The sequence below is a fragment of the Trachinotus anak genome, unplaced genomic scaffold (assembly GCF_046630095.1).
Source record: "Trachinotus anak isolate AG129_WGS33_773 ecotype Australia unplaced genomic scaffold, CSIRO_AGI_Tana_v1 ptg000016l, whole genome shotgun sequence".
Lineage (NCBI taxonomy): Eukaryota > Metazoa > Chordata > Actinopteri > Carangiformes > Carangidae > Trachinotus > Trachinotus anak.
The window spans coordinates 1,043,730-1,060,115 of record NW_027273867.1 but is presented as its reverse complement, the minus strand read 5'-3'; the positions used below and the strand labels follow the sequence as shown (position 1 = coordinate 1,060,115).

Here is a 16,386-nt window from a genome sequence, read left to right as displayed (position 1 = left end):
GACTTGTCTTCTAGACCCTGTTCCAACAAGGCTGTTCAAAGAAGTTTTTCCTTTAATCGACACCTCTATATCAAGTCTGATTAACTTATCTTTATCAACTGGTTGTGTACCGCAGGCTTTTAAAGTTGCAGTAATTAAACCTCTACTTAAAAAGCCTACTCTTGATCCAGATGTTTTAGCCAATTATAGACCTATATCCAACCTCCCCTTTATTTCCAAAATCCCTGAGAAGGTTGTTGCAAACCAGTTAAGTGATTGTTTGCACAGAAATGGTTTGTTTGAAGATTTTCAGTCAGGTTTTAGAGTCCATCACAGCACAGAAACAGCTCTGGTTAAGGTTACCAATGATCTCCTCATAGCCTCAGACAATGGACTTGTCTCTGTACTTGTCCTGCTAGATCTTAGTGCCGCATTTGACACCATCGACCATAAGATCCTGTTACAGAGACTAGAGCATATGGTCAGCACTAAAGGAACCGCACTAAGCTGGTTTAAGTCATATCTGTCACATAGACTCCAGTTTGTTCATGTTAATAATGACTCTTCTATCAACACTACAGCTAGTTCATGCATGTGTTACCTCAAGACTGGACTACTGTAACTCTTTATTGTCAGGATGTCCCAAAAATTCAGTAAAAAGCCTCCAATTGATCCAAAATGCTGCAGCACGAGTACTGACAGGAACTAGGAAACGAGATCACATCTCTCCTGTGTTAGCTTCTCTGCATTGGCTCCCTGTAAAATCCAGGATAGAATTTAAAATCCTCCTCCTCACCTACAAAGCCATTCATGGTCAGGCACCATCGTACCTTGGAGAGCTTATAGTTCCCTATTTTCCCAATAGGACACTTCGCTCTCTAAATGCAGGTCTACTTGTGGTTCCCAGAGTTTGTAAGAGTAGAATGGGGGGCAGAGCCTTCAGCTATCAGGCTCCTCTCCTGTGGAACCAGCTCCCAGTGTGGGTTCGGGAGGCAGACACCCTCTCTACCTTTAAGATCAGGCTTCAAACTGTCCTGTTTAGTAAAGCTTATAGTTAGGGCTGGCTCGGGTATGTCCTGACCCATCCCTTAGTTATGCTGCTATAGAGCTAAACTGCTGGGGGATTAGTAAAGCCCCCAGTATAATGTATAAAAAAGTATAATGATTTGGCGCTATACAAAGAAAATTGAATTGAATTGAATTGAATGGAATGTCTGGTTAACAACAGGAAGAGCTGAGAGGAGAGTCAGAGACGGACAGTGAATCAACAGCTGATCTCTCCTCTGTCAAACTGAAAGAAAAGTCATCTCTGTTTTTCATCATGACAATAAAAAAACATTATTCAGCCTCTGTGTTGTTCCAGGTCGGATGTGAGCTGACAACACTTCAGACAGATTCATTTGGGTCATGAGTTGGAGAAGGTTGAGAACCTCACATGGATCTCATTGTTCAGAGAAGGACGTCTGCAGACTGAATATCCTGCAAACTTCCTCTGTGTCACCACCTCTGTCATGTACAGTCACTTGTTCAGTACCCTGGAACCTGAATGATGAGATGAACTGTCACACACCTGGGCACATGAGAGGGATTATCTATCTAAGACCATGGTTTGAAATACTGAGATGTTAGGATGATCAGTAAATCAAGAGCAGTGTGGAGGATATTCTTCTTTTCAAGATGGAGGTGACACTTTCATTACACCTGCACCTGTGATGTGAGGATGTGTGAATATCTTCATTGAGGAAATCAGATTTCTAAAGCTGCTGCAAAGTGAAGCTCACACAGTAATGACAGAAACCTCTGCAGGTTACTCAACTCAACTCAACTCAACTCAACTCAACTCAACTCAACTCAACCTGCAAAACACTATTAAACTGGAGGGGAAATAAAAACAGACACAGATGCATCAAGTGTTTCTTTGTCTTGTTTTACACAGAAGAACAGTGATGACCGAAGTCAGACAGAAAACAAACAGTGAAGACTCAGCAGAGACACTGAGGAGGAAGTGACATCACAGTACAACAGGGAGTGGGCGGGGCAGTAACAGGATGAATCTTGAACCCAGACGGTGGAGCCTCAGGACGTTCAGCTGAAACAAAGAAGTAGGACACAGAGTTTAAGTGTTTGTCTTCACTGAGAACCAGCAACAGGTGAGAGGACCTCACCTCACAGGTGAGCTGTGACATGTGGTCCTCCCTGTACCTCCCATGAGTTAAGAACGTTATCTAGATGATTTAAATACTGGTGTTCTGTAGCAGCTGTGGTTCTCACAGAGGGGAACAGGTGAGCACAGGTCTGGATGAACCTGCTGGGAGCTGCTGGTTCTCAGTGAAAAAGATCACTGTGATCTACCTTCACATAAAGGTCTGAGACAGTGGATGAACTTTTATCAACTGATTGAAACCAGAGAACAGGGGGTTTATCACAGCTCTGCAGATGACAGGTTTATTCAGCTCCCTCATTACAGGATTTCAGTCGCTGATTCTTTGTCTCTGTCTGAATGAAGGAGGAACCCTGCTGGGGTCTATAGTGACCACATCAGAACTATAACTCAATCTGCATCTGGAAAACACAGTTGGGGTCAGAGCCCGTGTCTACTCCAGACTTAGAGAAACTTCTTCATGTCTTTATATCCTCCAGAGTTGACCATCCCCACGCCCTCCTCGCTAAGACCAGATCAGACCATGACACAGCTACAGTTCTCAGGTCTGTGACTGATTCAACCAGATACATAACCAGACTCAAAGCTTCACTTATTGTCTACAAGTCACTGAATGGTCCCTGAAGATATCTCTGAAATCTTCCCTGTGTATGAACCAACAGGTCCCTGAGGTCTGCATGAGCTGCTCAGTTAGTGGAGCCTGGAGTTCAAACTGAACCTGGTGGCATGTCTTTGAGTCACTGTGCTACAGTCAGTTAAACTGTAACTGACTTTAAGAGGAAGATTAAAAAAAAAAACTGCTCTGTTCTCCTCTGCCTTCATTTGATCCTTAAATCAGATCTGTTTTATAATCTGTGTTTTCTTTTTGTTCTTTTTAATGCTTCTTTTATTTCTGCTGAGCACACTGACTGACCTCTGTCTGGTTTGGATGGAAAGGCCTCTGATTGGTTATATGATACAAAGAAATCCACTTTCTGCCCAGTTTAACCCAACCTCCCTATACTCAGTGTTTAATCAGTGAAACACATCATATCACAGTGTTCATACAGACTGTTCATTAAGGACATGATGACACAGACACGCCAGCTACTTCAGGGGAGAGAATGAAGATTGTTTTTGCAATCATACAGCCACACTTTAATATTCCTCATGTTTGGGCTCAGTGATCCTCACACTGGGACCTTTACTCATCAATACTTACATAGAGGTCATGTCATTGAGGGCATGGTCCAGTTCCTCACTGATGGCTTTGTACTTGAGTTTCTGTGCGTAAAGCTCATCTATTCATCCACACGAAGACCAAGGAGAGGACAACAGGAAATATATGACACATCAAATATATAACATACCGTAAATATGACAGAGAGGCTGGAGTTAGTCATGTGAAGACATATATGACAATAAAGTGACCAGAATAAATCCATGTAGATGTGTTACAGTCCAACAGAAACTTAAAGGTCCATACAATATTAAGGTACATGATCATGTGTTTTTGATTACAAAGCAGGTCTAGGTTCTATATTAATTATTATTATTACACTCTTAACCGATCCAGTTGTGAAACCTTGACCTGACAGGTGATTAGTTGTGTTGTCCCACAGTGTGTCATGTACAGGTGAACAATGAGACAAAGCAGTGTTGTACCTTCCAGGTCATCAATAGTCTTCTCCAGCTTGGCCACAGATCTCTCAGCAAACTCAGCTCTGGTCTCAGCCTGAGACGACACAAGTCACAACAAACACAATATGAACGAGTGTGTAAATCTTTCCTGGTGTTTAGATTTAGAAAACTTTAATTGAGCATTTCCAGTTTTTAAATGTCCCTCTTACCCACCTCTTTCAGCTTGTCAGTCAAGATCTTGATCTCCTCCTCATACTTGTCCTCCTTTTGAGAATACTGTGAGAGAAAGAACATCCACATGTGACTGCACATCAACTCCCCACAGAGGCAACTGAAGCAGACACGGTTCTGCAGCCCGTGGTACACAGCAGGTCAACAAACACCACCTTATGATGAGACACTGAACCAGAAATCATCTGTATGAACTTGGGTTGTGCACAGGCCACGCCCATGTCATCTACAATTGTTTTCCATATACTCGTTTATCAGCTGACACCACACTGTGGGTGGAGGATGGTTGTCACAGTATCACCTTCACCAATGAGGGATGACCTTAGAGTCATATGATCAGTTCATGCAGCAGTGAGAGGTTTTACACCTGTGTCCTGTTAAAAGATCCTGAGCTCTACAACAGTTTTATCCAGGTGAGAACCTGTCAGTCTAACATCAGGTGACTCGTTAGACTCGTTAGTGGACAATAATGAGACATTAGCTCATACACTGTGGCAACATGAACAGAGTGATGAGGGGCCCTGAGGGTCCACCAGGGGTCAGTAGACCTGCAGCCTCTTGGATCAAATACAGATAAAACAATAATTATATAAAACACATGTTTAACACATTTAAGCTCCATCACAGTCGACAGGTGCCTGTGATGACCTGTGATAAGCCCCGCCTCTCACCCAGAGCTGATCGATGATGTCCCTCTGGACATGTGGCTGGATCTTTTTACACTGAATCAGTTTCAGTCCAGCCTCAGACTCCAGGGCCTGTGTGGTCCAGACTGGAGGAGGTGAACCCTGTTCAGGTATAGCTTCGTCCTCCTCATCTGTTCTGGGTTGTGTCGGGTACGTGGACCATCCCAATCAGGTTCTATTTAAACTCCATGAGGGTTTAAACTGAGCCTGGTCAGAGATAGGTCCTGACTCTTCAGGTCCAGAGTCCAGACTGAGTTACTGTCTTCTGCAGGTGTCCTGCTGTCCACAGCTGAGGGATACAATCTACAGCTGAGACGCAATCCACAGCTGAGACACAATTCAGGGCAGCTGTTCTGTGTAAAAATACATTAATACCACCTGCATAAATCAAGTGGAGACATGGCAGAGGGAGCCACCAGACCCTGTCACTCAGACAGTGACAGAGACTGTGACATCTTTGACCCATCTTCATACTGTTTATAGACACCCAACTAATGTTCACCCACCAGGACATGCAGAACAACAGAGCCATACTGGGTTGATACTGTAGCCTGGTCCTACCTTCTCAGCCTGGGCCTCCAGAGACTTCAGGTTATTGGTGACATTCTTCAGTTCTTCCTCCAGTTCAGCACATTTACTGGTTTAGTTTTCATGTCAGAGGAAGAAGGAGAGAAGACAGGAGTCACCAGAGTGAAAGCATCCAACCAGTCCTCTACCAGTCTCCTACCAGTCCTCCAACCAATATGCCAACCAGTCTGCCAACCAGTCCTCCACCTGGTACAACCACCAACCCTCTGATACGACCCAGAAAATGGATAACCCTTTAATTCAGTTTTCTTGCTCCATTGTGAAAACATTCCAGAATATGATTAATTTTAAAATTAGTAACTCTCCCAGTGTTCCGTTATGGAACAACTATATGTTTATGTTGAATTGCAGGCTAATCAGAAATTATGACTGGGAATTAGGGTTGTGATAAACCGATGCGACTGGATATTCGGTTCAACAAGTGAGAGATACGGCTGCATCGGTAGCAGCCTCCTCAATCGATATGAATTATCAATGAATTCCTAGATGAATCGGTTATAGAGTCATGGATCGGGTATCGCGAGACTTTGAATCGGTTGGTGGCATTACCCGTATGTATTATGTATTATAATACATCCATGCATTACACACGCGCCAGGTCTATAAAACAACGCGAGAGCTTTGAGGCTGCCCGCGAAACACCGTAGCTGCCTAGCTGATATTAGCATGAGTGATAAACAAGGGACGACCATGGATGTATTCTAAAACCTGGACACCGCTCAGCCTTGCAGCCAGTTGTTTCCAGTGGCCACTTGTGGTATTGCAGTGAAAAATCCCCCTGCGGCACAAAAAGCATTTTTCCATAGAGCGCGATAGTAAAAGAGAGGCCTGTAAAACTTTTAAGAGGACACCTCCAGCTGTGCACACAGCCGAATATCAATCTTTCTAATGTATATTTTTAAGCCATGGGGTTTTCATCTGTGTAAAAGTTTTTCAAAGATCAGAAAAAGCCCAGAAAAGTCTTATTTCTCTGAGTGACGTCACCACTGTGTACGTGCACTCTATCCGCGGTCCCGCTGTGTCTCGAGAACGAGCATGGTTGCTAGGTTACTGCTAGCGTCGTCAGGACGAGAACAAGTTAGTGTGAACAGTGAATAAACGACACAAAGGCGAGTTTTCTTCTACACATCAAGGTTCATTGATTTTGTGTTTTTTTTTTTGCCGCATTTATTCGTCACTTCTTACACTTTTTTCAGGAATGTAATTGTTTTTAATCGATATATTCTGGATTAACTAAGACGCCGATATGATTTTTCATAGCTTCCTCTGTAACAGTTTCTTTAGGTATTTTAATTTAAGTCATTGAGCTTCTTTGGGATCGTTTCTGTGATGTGTGAGCAGCAGTGTCTCATCCTGACTGGAGTTCACCAGCTTGTCATCCGCTCACAACAACCACCTTATTATTTTATAGATGAATGACCTTCACTGTGTCAGCGGGTTCAAATGATAACTGGCTCCGACCTGTAACCCGGTTATCGTTCTTACACTGTATGGAATCGATTCGTATCGAATCGGTCTGTAATAAAAGGATATCGTTTTTGAATCGAATCGTAACCTGTGTATCTAGATGCATATCGAATCGTTTATCACAGAGAGATGTGCAACCCTACTGGGAATCAAAACGTATTAGAACTTTAGACGATGTGAGAAAACCCTCAGGACAGACATTTTTGCTCAGCTTAAAGCTACATATGGTGTTGAAAATAAAGAATGTTTAAAATATATGCAAATAAGATCACAGCTGGCCAAATATCTTGGGGAAACTGTAGTTATCCCCAAATTGACAAACTAGAATTAATGGTCAAACAAAAGAACAAAATTGCGTCAAAATTATATAAATTGATGAACATAGCATCAGGGGGAAATTGGAATGCAGTTCAAAGAAATTGGGAAACCGACTTAGGGATATCCCTGGAAACTGAAGAATGGGATCATGTATGGAAAAAACTTTCCAAAGTATCTAAATTGGTGAAGAATAAAATGATAAATTATAATTTTGTGCATAAAACATATTTTACTCCTGTTTGATTACATAAGATGGGTGTGTCTGACTCTGATCTTTGTTGTCTTTTTACCATATGGTATGGGCTTGTGCTAAAGTTAAGACCTTTTGGGAAATGTTACACGATCCCTTGGAAAGATCACTGGCCATACTGTTCATTGTGATCCTGCAATGTGCCTTCTGAATTACACTGGTGAGGGAACCTGGTCCAAACAGAACAAACTAATTTTAACAACTGACAGGGGGGGGGCTGTGTCTAACTTCTCTGAACTTTATAATGAGGAACAACAATTGTGGAAGGTCATAATGGACAGTGTTCGCAAAATAACCATCCTCCCCAGAATCCCTTGTCATACCCCAACGTAACATAAACCACCCACTTCCTTCATGTATTTTATGCATTGCTGTATTGTATAGATAGCAAGAACTACACTTTATGTTTAGCCTATTCTCTAGACCCTCCTTTTTTTTCTTTTTACCTTGTATAAGTATCTGCATTAGTATGTAAGGAAAATGTCTCATTTTTTCTATTTGTTAAAAAAGCAATAAAAGTTCTAGTAAAAAACAACCAACCCTCTGATACGATCCATAGCAGTGTCTCCTGAAACAGCGCCCCTACATCGGCAGGTGTTCTGCACCTTGTCGTGGTTACATAATAAACACACGGACTGTACCAACAGCAGCTACTTTTGTCGCCGCGGTTGCTATAATAATGGTCGTAGCTTGGTTAGGTTTAGGAATAGATGGTGATTTGGGTTAAAATAAGTACTTCCTCGACATTTAGACGATCTTTGTTGTCATGGTTACAGTAATAACGACGAACTGTCATGGATGATAGAAACAACATAGACCGCTATTTTTACATGGGAATCGAACATCGCTCTCCTGTGTCATATTCCTGTGTTTTGTTGACCCATCCATCCATCCATCCATCCCAACCTCCTCCTGACGTGGACTTTGTCGCTCTATAAACTACATCACCGCACTTTTCCCTTTGCTTCTGTCATAATTACTACGACCACTAGCAACAAAACCTAACTATGGGTCATAATAACCTGCTGATGGATGACCTGGTTTTGTACATCAGATCCCTGGTAAAGAGAGTCAGAGTAACAGCAGTAAACCACAGAGGCATCAGCAGCTTCATGTAGAGTAGCATTACAAACAGAAGTGGAGCCTGTATCAGTGTGTTGTTATGTTGTTGTTGTTGTGTTACTGTGCAGTAGCTTACACTGCACTGCTGTAGATTCAGCAGCTGATTTCATATGTTCTCTGTGTGGAACCTTAATCTAGAACAAGAACAACACTACCTGAAACAGACATGTCCACATCAACAGCTGACTTCTCCTCTGCTGAGGAGGTGCACACATCAACCAGTAGGAGGAGGTGCCCCCCTCCTCCACCCACAGACAATGCAGCCTCTTGTACTGGGCTGACTGGTGACGGTCTGATGATATTTGGAAGTGAAACCAGGTCTGAACATGAGACAGTATCTGCTTCATAAACTGAGTCAGTCTGAGTCGCTGAGGAGTGTCATGTCCTGATCTCATCACACAGAAATTACTTTACCCATGATTCACGACCTGAGCGGATGACACAGGTACTCACGCCTCAGCCAGCTCCGCCCTCTCCTCCGTACGCTCCAGTTCTCCCTCCACAATCACCAGCTTACGAGCCACCTGCACGAAGGCATCATATATTATTACTGGACCGCTCCCTGTGGACGAGGCCTTCATCATCTCCTCCTCCTCATCACCTGGAGACAGTGACAGGAACTCACCTCCTCATACTTGCGGTCAGCCTCCTCTGCAATGTGTTTGGCCTCCTTCAGCTGGATCTCCTGCAGCTCCATCTTCTCCTCATCCTTCAGAGCCCTGTTCTCAATCACCTTCATCCCTCTGCACACACACACACACACACACACACACACACACACACACACACACACACACACACACACACACACACACACAGAAACAGTCATATTGTGATTGTTGAGGCAGATCTTGTCATATTTCAGTTGGAATGATTGTTTTTTGCTGATTTGATTCTGTTTGGTCTTCATGTTCCTTCACGTCTGGAGGATATGACCTGTGGCTCTTAGCACCACAATGATATAACAATGCTCAACAATGTTGTGACACATTTTACCTTCATTAAAAAAAACAGCAGCTCCCATAATTTGTATGTTGTACTTGGCCATATTGTGATTTTGATTAAATCTTTGATCAATTGTTCAGCCCTAATGACCAGTGTTCACATGTCTGGATTCATCTAGAGGTTTTTTTCTGAGAGGTTCTGGTCTGAAACTGTAGAACTGGATCACAGTGACTGACTGTTGTAGTCTTCTGATTAAAGCTTTAGTCACATGTAATGATTTGATTTTAAAAACTGGAGCTGTCTGGTTGTCAGGAACATGTTGGTTTCCTTCGTTTTAATTCTTCTGTGTAAAACCTCCCCAGAGTCACTGAAGCCTGGAGGAACCTTGTTCTCTCATGTAGAATGTCACTGAGTTGACAGAACCAGTGTGGCAGGAGCTCAGCAGCTGACTAGAAACTGAATGAGCCACTGAACCGTCTCATCAAGGCTGTACAACCTCAGAGATATGTGTGATGTGATACACCCCTGGTACACTGTGCTCTCAGGGTCTGTCCAGTCTGACCTCAGACCTCCATGTAGATGGTGAGGACGAGGAGCAGACACTACAGCTGTGACTCAGTTCAGAGTCTCTTCCTCCAGAGCTGAAGACAACTGTGGAGAGACCAGAGTGTCTCACTTCAGAGGCCCCTTCTTCTCCTGGACCATGAAGGATCCAACAGGTGGATCCTTCATCCAAAGATTCATTGCATGCTGGTAATGAAAGCAAACAACAACAGTGTCAAGAAGTCCCCATCCAGGAGTCACATGATCACACCTGAGGCATGGAGGTAACCCAAGGACCCACCCTCCTCATGTGTAACCACCACCTGTACGTCCCTCTTCCTTTGTTCTATCTCTCTGAGCTCAGCCACAGTGTGTGTGCCCTGTGAGTTATTGAACTTTACCTTTATCTTTGTGGTGCACTTTTTCCTTTTTACATCTGATGTGGTTCTCTTTTTGCAGAACAGGAACCACACACAAATAAAGAAGAAGAGAAGCTGTTGACTCTGGGTCTCAGACAGGATCAGGATCAGATGTCTGTCCTCAGTGACAATAGATTATATATGAAACATTTTAATGACCTCAGTCCTCCTGTTGCTCGTGCATGGGAACAAGACATCATATTGATCGATGATTTCAGTGTTACTGTAGTTTGGCTGTAAACTGTGTCCACAGTGTGAACTCTGACCTTTCCATAGAGATAGATATCTGTAAACCTGCTCTTGTTTGTGCTATACTGGTTTAACATGTCACCTTACAGGGATCACAGCTGGGCGTGGTTATATAAGATAGATATGTATTGATCCCTCCAGCAGTTCACTAATGTAATCATGACCATGACATATTATTTTCATTATCGATGTACAATGAATCTTGGGATATGTTGTGGACACCTCGGAAAGAGCCTTTGAAATGGGACAGCCTCTGGAGGATGAGACCCTGACCTGGGACACAGCTCATATCTGACCCTGCCCACCAGTCCAGCTGCCAGGTGTGCAGCAGGGATGCTGAGGTCATGTTTCTAACATGGCATCGTCCTCAGCCTTGCCTTAGGTCAGATCTTATTCTGCTAATGCACTAAACAGGAAACAGCTCCTACAGGACATCACCTCTCACTCTCATCTGCAGCCTTCTCAGCCTCCTCCAGCTTCTGTAGAGCTGTGGCCAGTCTCTCCTGAGCTCGGTCCAGCTCCTCCTCCACCAGCTGGATGCGTCTGTTCAGAGACGCCACCTCTGCTTCAGCCTGAGCACAGACAACAGGGACTGATTCAGACAGGTTCTCTGTGCCAGTGCTGACATCAGTGACAGTCTTACTGTGACAGTAGTGGTGTTTGTTAAAGACAAACTTCAGTCCTCCGTGAGGAGCTGTGTATGGCTGTGATGTGTGTTGATGTTTGAGGCTATCCCCGGACATACACCCAGACACCATCTGTGTTTGGTTCCAGACGTTCTCTGAGGCACAACAATGATGTGTGCTGACAGCTGTTCTGTCTATATGTAGACACTGAAGCTAACTCTTCAGTTTAACTCAGAGAAGAAGAACAAGTGACTTTACAGCCTGGTTGTTATATACTGTCATATGTACATATGCTGAAATTACATATATGAAACAAATGAACATATAAAATAAAATGTTTAAAAAATATATTAAAACCTTTTAGAAACTGAAACAATGTCATATATTAACATACATGTCTAGCTTATATCTTACATTATAAATATATGTTATACAAATATATATCCATGCCACAGTCTGTCAGTATATATTGATATGTTTAAAATGAATGAGAATTTAATTTAAGAAAATCATATATAAACATACAGAATGTATACATGTGTGTTGTTTTGATAAAGATATTAATTAAATATATATTGTTAACATATATGGTCACAACCATATAAAATAAATTATAGATATTTTTAATTTATGTACATATACAGATTGTACCAAAATGTCTTCAGATATCCAGAGGACGAATGTATGTGATAATAATACAGGATCCATATATGGCAGCGTCTCTCCTGTATGCGTCCTGTCAGAGGATGAGGAACCTAAAATGGACTTGGGCCATTGTTAAGCTCAAGGTTGAGCTGCTGACATCACGACCAAAATAAGGCTCTGAGCCCCCGACAGCTGGGAGTCCACGTGGGCACAAGGGGAATGGAATGTGAGGGAGACTCAGCCAGAGTTGGTTTACAGAGGCACTATCGAAGCCAGAGTCCAGGTCCTCAGAGGTCCACCAGGAGCCTCTGAGTCCAGGTCCTCAGAGGTCCACCAGGAGCCTCTGAGTCTGGGTCCTCAGAGACAGCTCTTCTAAATCATACTGAATGTATGTCCAGTTTATCAGTGGTACATAGGGTGTGTGCGTTGTGTGTGACAATGTGTTGTGTGTCAGTCTGTGTTGTGTTACTCACATCTGCAGCCTTCTTATCAGCCACCTCCAGTTTCTCCTGAGCATCCTTCAGGGCCTCAGAGTACTTGTCCAGCTCGTCCTCCGTCCCCTTCAGCTTCTTTTGCATCTGCAGGAGTTCGTCTTCATGCTGACGGTGACATATCAAAGTCAGAGTCTCACACAGGGATTTAACCACCAGATCTACTTGTGACTGGGACTGGGACAAACCCACAGTCCTGGTTCTGAGCTAAAAAGACTGTGGAGGATCCAGTGTCTCACGCTGAAGCCTCAGACCAGCTGTGGACAGAACCAGGACCTTAGAAATGTTTTAAAAAGGAGTAACTGAAAAGTCACGTTGACAGAAGTTTTCAGACACTTCACTCAGGACTCAGTTGAAGCACCTTTGGTCTCTGTCTCCATTCCTCTTGGTTGTGATGTCACCACCTGGACACACCTGGACTCTGCTCTCAGATTCTCTCAGACTCTGTTAGGTTCACGTGGACCTCAGTGGACAGACATGTTCAGGTCTCTCCAGATGTTGGACTGAGTTCAGGTCAGGATTCACTCAGGTCCCTGAGCCTCTCCTGTGTCGTCCTGGCTGTGTGAACTGTCAGCCCTGTCTGAGGTTCTGAGCTCTGGACCAGTCTCCCTGTCCCCCCACAGCCTGATGCTACCTCCACCAGGCTTCACTGTTGGGATGGTGTTGTTCAGGTGATGAGGGGTGCCTGGTTTCCTCCAGACCTGACTCTGAGAACTGAGACCAAACAGTTCAGTCCTGGTCTCAACAGACCAGAGAATCTGGTTCCTCTTAGTCTCAGAGTCTTTTAGCCTTATCTGGACTCTCTGACATAAAGACCAGATCAGTGGAGAGCTGCAGTAGTGGTGGTCCTTCTGGAAGTTTCTGTGGAGCTCAGAGACCATCAGGGTCCTGGTCTCTGGTCCTGGTTAAGACTCTAGAAGAGTACTGGTTATTCCAGACTTGCAGCAGTTCTCCCTCTTCATAGTTTATGCTCGTATCTGCATCATCAGCTGTGAGACCTGATATAGAAAGGTGTGTGTCCAATCAGCTGATTTACCACAGGTGGATTCCAGTCCAGGTGTAGAAACATCTGGACATGATCCAGAGAATGAGGAACCTGAGCTAAGTGTCTGAAAACCTCTGTCAATGTGATGTTCAGTTTTGTTTTTGGGTTCTTAAAAGACCTGAAGAACAGTTAAAGATCCTCTGGTCTTAATCAGGTGAAGTTGAACTGTAAGATCAGTTTGTGTATTTGAGACTAAGAAGTGCAATAATACTCCACCCCCACCCAACACTTTGTCCCTCTGCCCACAGTGACCTTTTGACTGGAACACAGTTCTCAGTACGTCTCTCCACAGTCAGTCAGTCTAAACCATGACTGAGACCTGCAGGAGCCCTGAACCCGGACTGTCAGGGTTTAGGATGTGATAATCAGAGGACGTCTTACTGATTGTTCCTCTGAAATACCTTGATGGTTAGGCTGTGAATGGTACTAACAAATACCTGTCATGTTAGCATGTTAAGTCTTCTTGGGTCCACTTGGATCCTTGCATTTGAGACCTGACCAAGGATTTGGGTTGGACCAGGTTCAAATTGTTCTTAGTCTGGCCCTGTCAGGTAGGGTCCTGTTGTATCACAGCTGCCTTGGGCCTGTGTTTCAGTAGGTCTAACACTAAGTGGACCGGTGGATCCATGTAGACTCTGACCCTATTTACGCCTGGCACCAGCATGTGATCTGGATCTGGAAGTCTTGCACATTAATGCCGAGACCGTCCTGTAACAAACAAGCCCACAGGTCATCTGTCAGCAGGTTCTTATGACCCATAGTTAGGTTTTGTTGCTAGGCGACATCTAGTGGTCATAGTAATGATGACAGAAGCAAACGGAAAAGTGCGGTGACATAGTTTATAGAGCAACAAAGTCCACATCAGGAGGTTGGGGTGGATGGATGGGTCAACAAAACACAGGTATACGACACAGGAGAGCGGTGCTCGATTCCCATGTGAAAATAGCAGTTTATGTTATTTCTATTATCCATGACCGTTCATCATTATTATTTTAACCATGACAACAAAGATTGTCTAATGTTGAGGAAGTGCTTATCTTAATCCGAATCACCATCTTTTCCTAAACCTAGCCAAGCCATGACTGTTATTATAGTAACCATGGCAAGAAAGCTAGGTACACAGCTGTTGGTACAGTCTGTGCGTTTATTATTGTAACCATGACAACCAAGGTCCAGGGACACCTGCCAATGTAGGGGTGCTGTTTTAGGAGACACTGCTATGAGTCCTATCAGAGGATTGATGGTTGTTCAGGTTTAAAAGACTGCTTAGAGGACTGGTTAGAGAACTGGTTGGAGGACTGATTAGAGGACTAATTAGAGGACTGGTTGGAGGACTGGTTGGAGGACTGGTTGGAGGACTGATTAGAGGACTAATTAGAGGACTGGTTGGAGGACTGGTTGGAGGACTGGTTGGAGGACTGGTTAGAGGGGTGTTTTATAGGACTGGTTAGAGGACTGGTTGGAGGACTGGTTAGAGGAGTAGTTGGAGGACTCGTTGGAGGACTGGTTAAAGGACTGGTTAGAGGACTGGTTAGCTGACTGGTTAGAGGACTGGTTGAAGGACTGGTTGGAGCCCTGTTTAGAGGACTGGTAGGAGGACTGGTTGGAGCCCTGGTTGGAGCCCTGTTTAGAGGACTGGTAGGAGGACTGGTTAGAGGACTGGTTGGATGACTGGTTGGAGGACTGGTTAGAGGACTGGTTAGAGGACTGGCTGGAGGAGTGTTTAGAGGACTGGTTAGGGGAATAGTTAGAGGACTTTAGTGCAGCGAGAACCTGGCAGGTTGAAGTTCTGTCTGGTAACAGCAGGAGTTCGTCTTCTTACTTTGAGGGTCACATAAACAGTAATGGTCACATGATCACGAGGAAATAAGGGATTAATTCTAAACTTTAAAACACTAATGATCATCAGTCATAAGTGATCAGTGAGAGGTTCCTGGTTCATGAAGACAGTTCTGTGTCGCAGATAGTTATAAACTAATGACTCAGTGTCTGATCCACAAGAACTCATTATTATCTACTGTAGAGTCCTCACTTCACAGGTGTTCAGGAAATACTGAGTGACAGTTCATTAGTCATCAGGTTGATCAGGTCATGTGATCCATTAAAAAGTGTTGTCTATGAAATAATAAATGATATAATTTAACCCTAATCAGACTGGTTCCTGACTTGATTAAGGTTCAGGTCTTGGTTCAGTCTGTTGTGAAGGTTCTTCTGTCTCTGATCTGAGTGTCATGTGCTGCAGGTTGACGCCTAGTGGGAAGAGGCAGTAAAAATATATTTGACTTCAGGTCTCTGTCCTGATCTCAAATTTGGCGGCGCTAGTTGGGTTCAGTCGGTTCAGATACAGTCCAGGTCCAGGTCTTAGTTTAGCCTGTGGAGGAGTGTTAGTCAAAGTGTCATCATCCTTAGTGTGAAGACACCTTCAAGAAGTGATATGGCAGCGTCCCTTCACCCTGGTATGAGACACCTTCCACATGTCTGACCTCAGAGGAGATGAACACTGGAACTATGATGATTATAATCATGTCTGAGGAAACACCTTTCTCTGGGTGTCTGACACCTGATTTGCTCCTGAGTTTATTACCCACCTGCTTGCTTCTCTCCTCGGCTGCTTTCTTGTCTGCCTCAGCCTGTTCAGCTTGGTCCAGGGCATTCTCCTTGTCCAACTTCAGCATCAGCATCTTCTTCTTGATGGCTTCCATTTTGACTGAGGTTTAACAGGTTTTTGACAACAGAGGGAAGACGAACGGGTGCAGGAGAGAGCCCGGCAAAACTGGTGGAGACACCAAACTCTGACAGAGATAGAGCCAGAGCATTTATATGACAGATGAGGAGACACTCCACCCCCCCACCACCCCTAAGCCCCTAAACCTGCCCTCAGCATCGCACCCTCCTCTGCCCCCACAGTCCTACTCCAATGAAAAGTGAACCTGGAGGTTTCTACTCGTAGAGACACAGTTCCTCAGATTTCCTCTATCTCATCTACTGTCAGTCTGTTTGT

The 16,386-nt window shown here is 44.0% G+C and overlaps 1 protein-coding gene across 1 annotated transcript; it reads right to left on the bottom strand.

Moving 5' to 3' along the window:
• Positions 1 to 1,885: 1,885 nt before the first annotated feature.
• LOC139634595 (tropomyosin alpha-3 chain) lies at positions 1,886 to 16,177 on the bottom strand. The gene is made up of 10 exons (XM_071501157.1): positions 15,974 to 16,177; positions 12,323 to 12,448; positions 11,017 to 11,150; positions 9,048 to 9,165; positions 8,876 to 8,946; positions 5,239 to 5,314; positions 3,974 to 4,036; positions 3,785 to 3,854; positions 3,342 to 3,420; positions 1,886 to 2,068 (listed from the first exon to the last, which is right to left on the bottom strand). Exons 1-10 carry the CDS (start codon positions 16,085 to 16,087, stop codon positions 2,065 to 2,067), a joined length of 855 nt encoding a protein of 284 aa, XP_071357258.1. The 5' UTR covers positions 16,088 to 16,177; the 3' UTR covers positions 1,886 to 2,064.
• Positions 16,178 to 16,386: the final 209 nt, after the last annotated feature.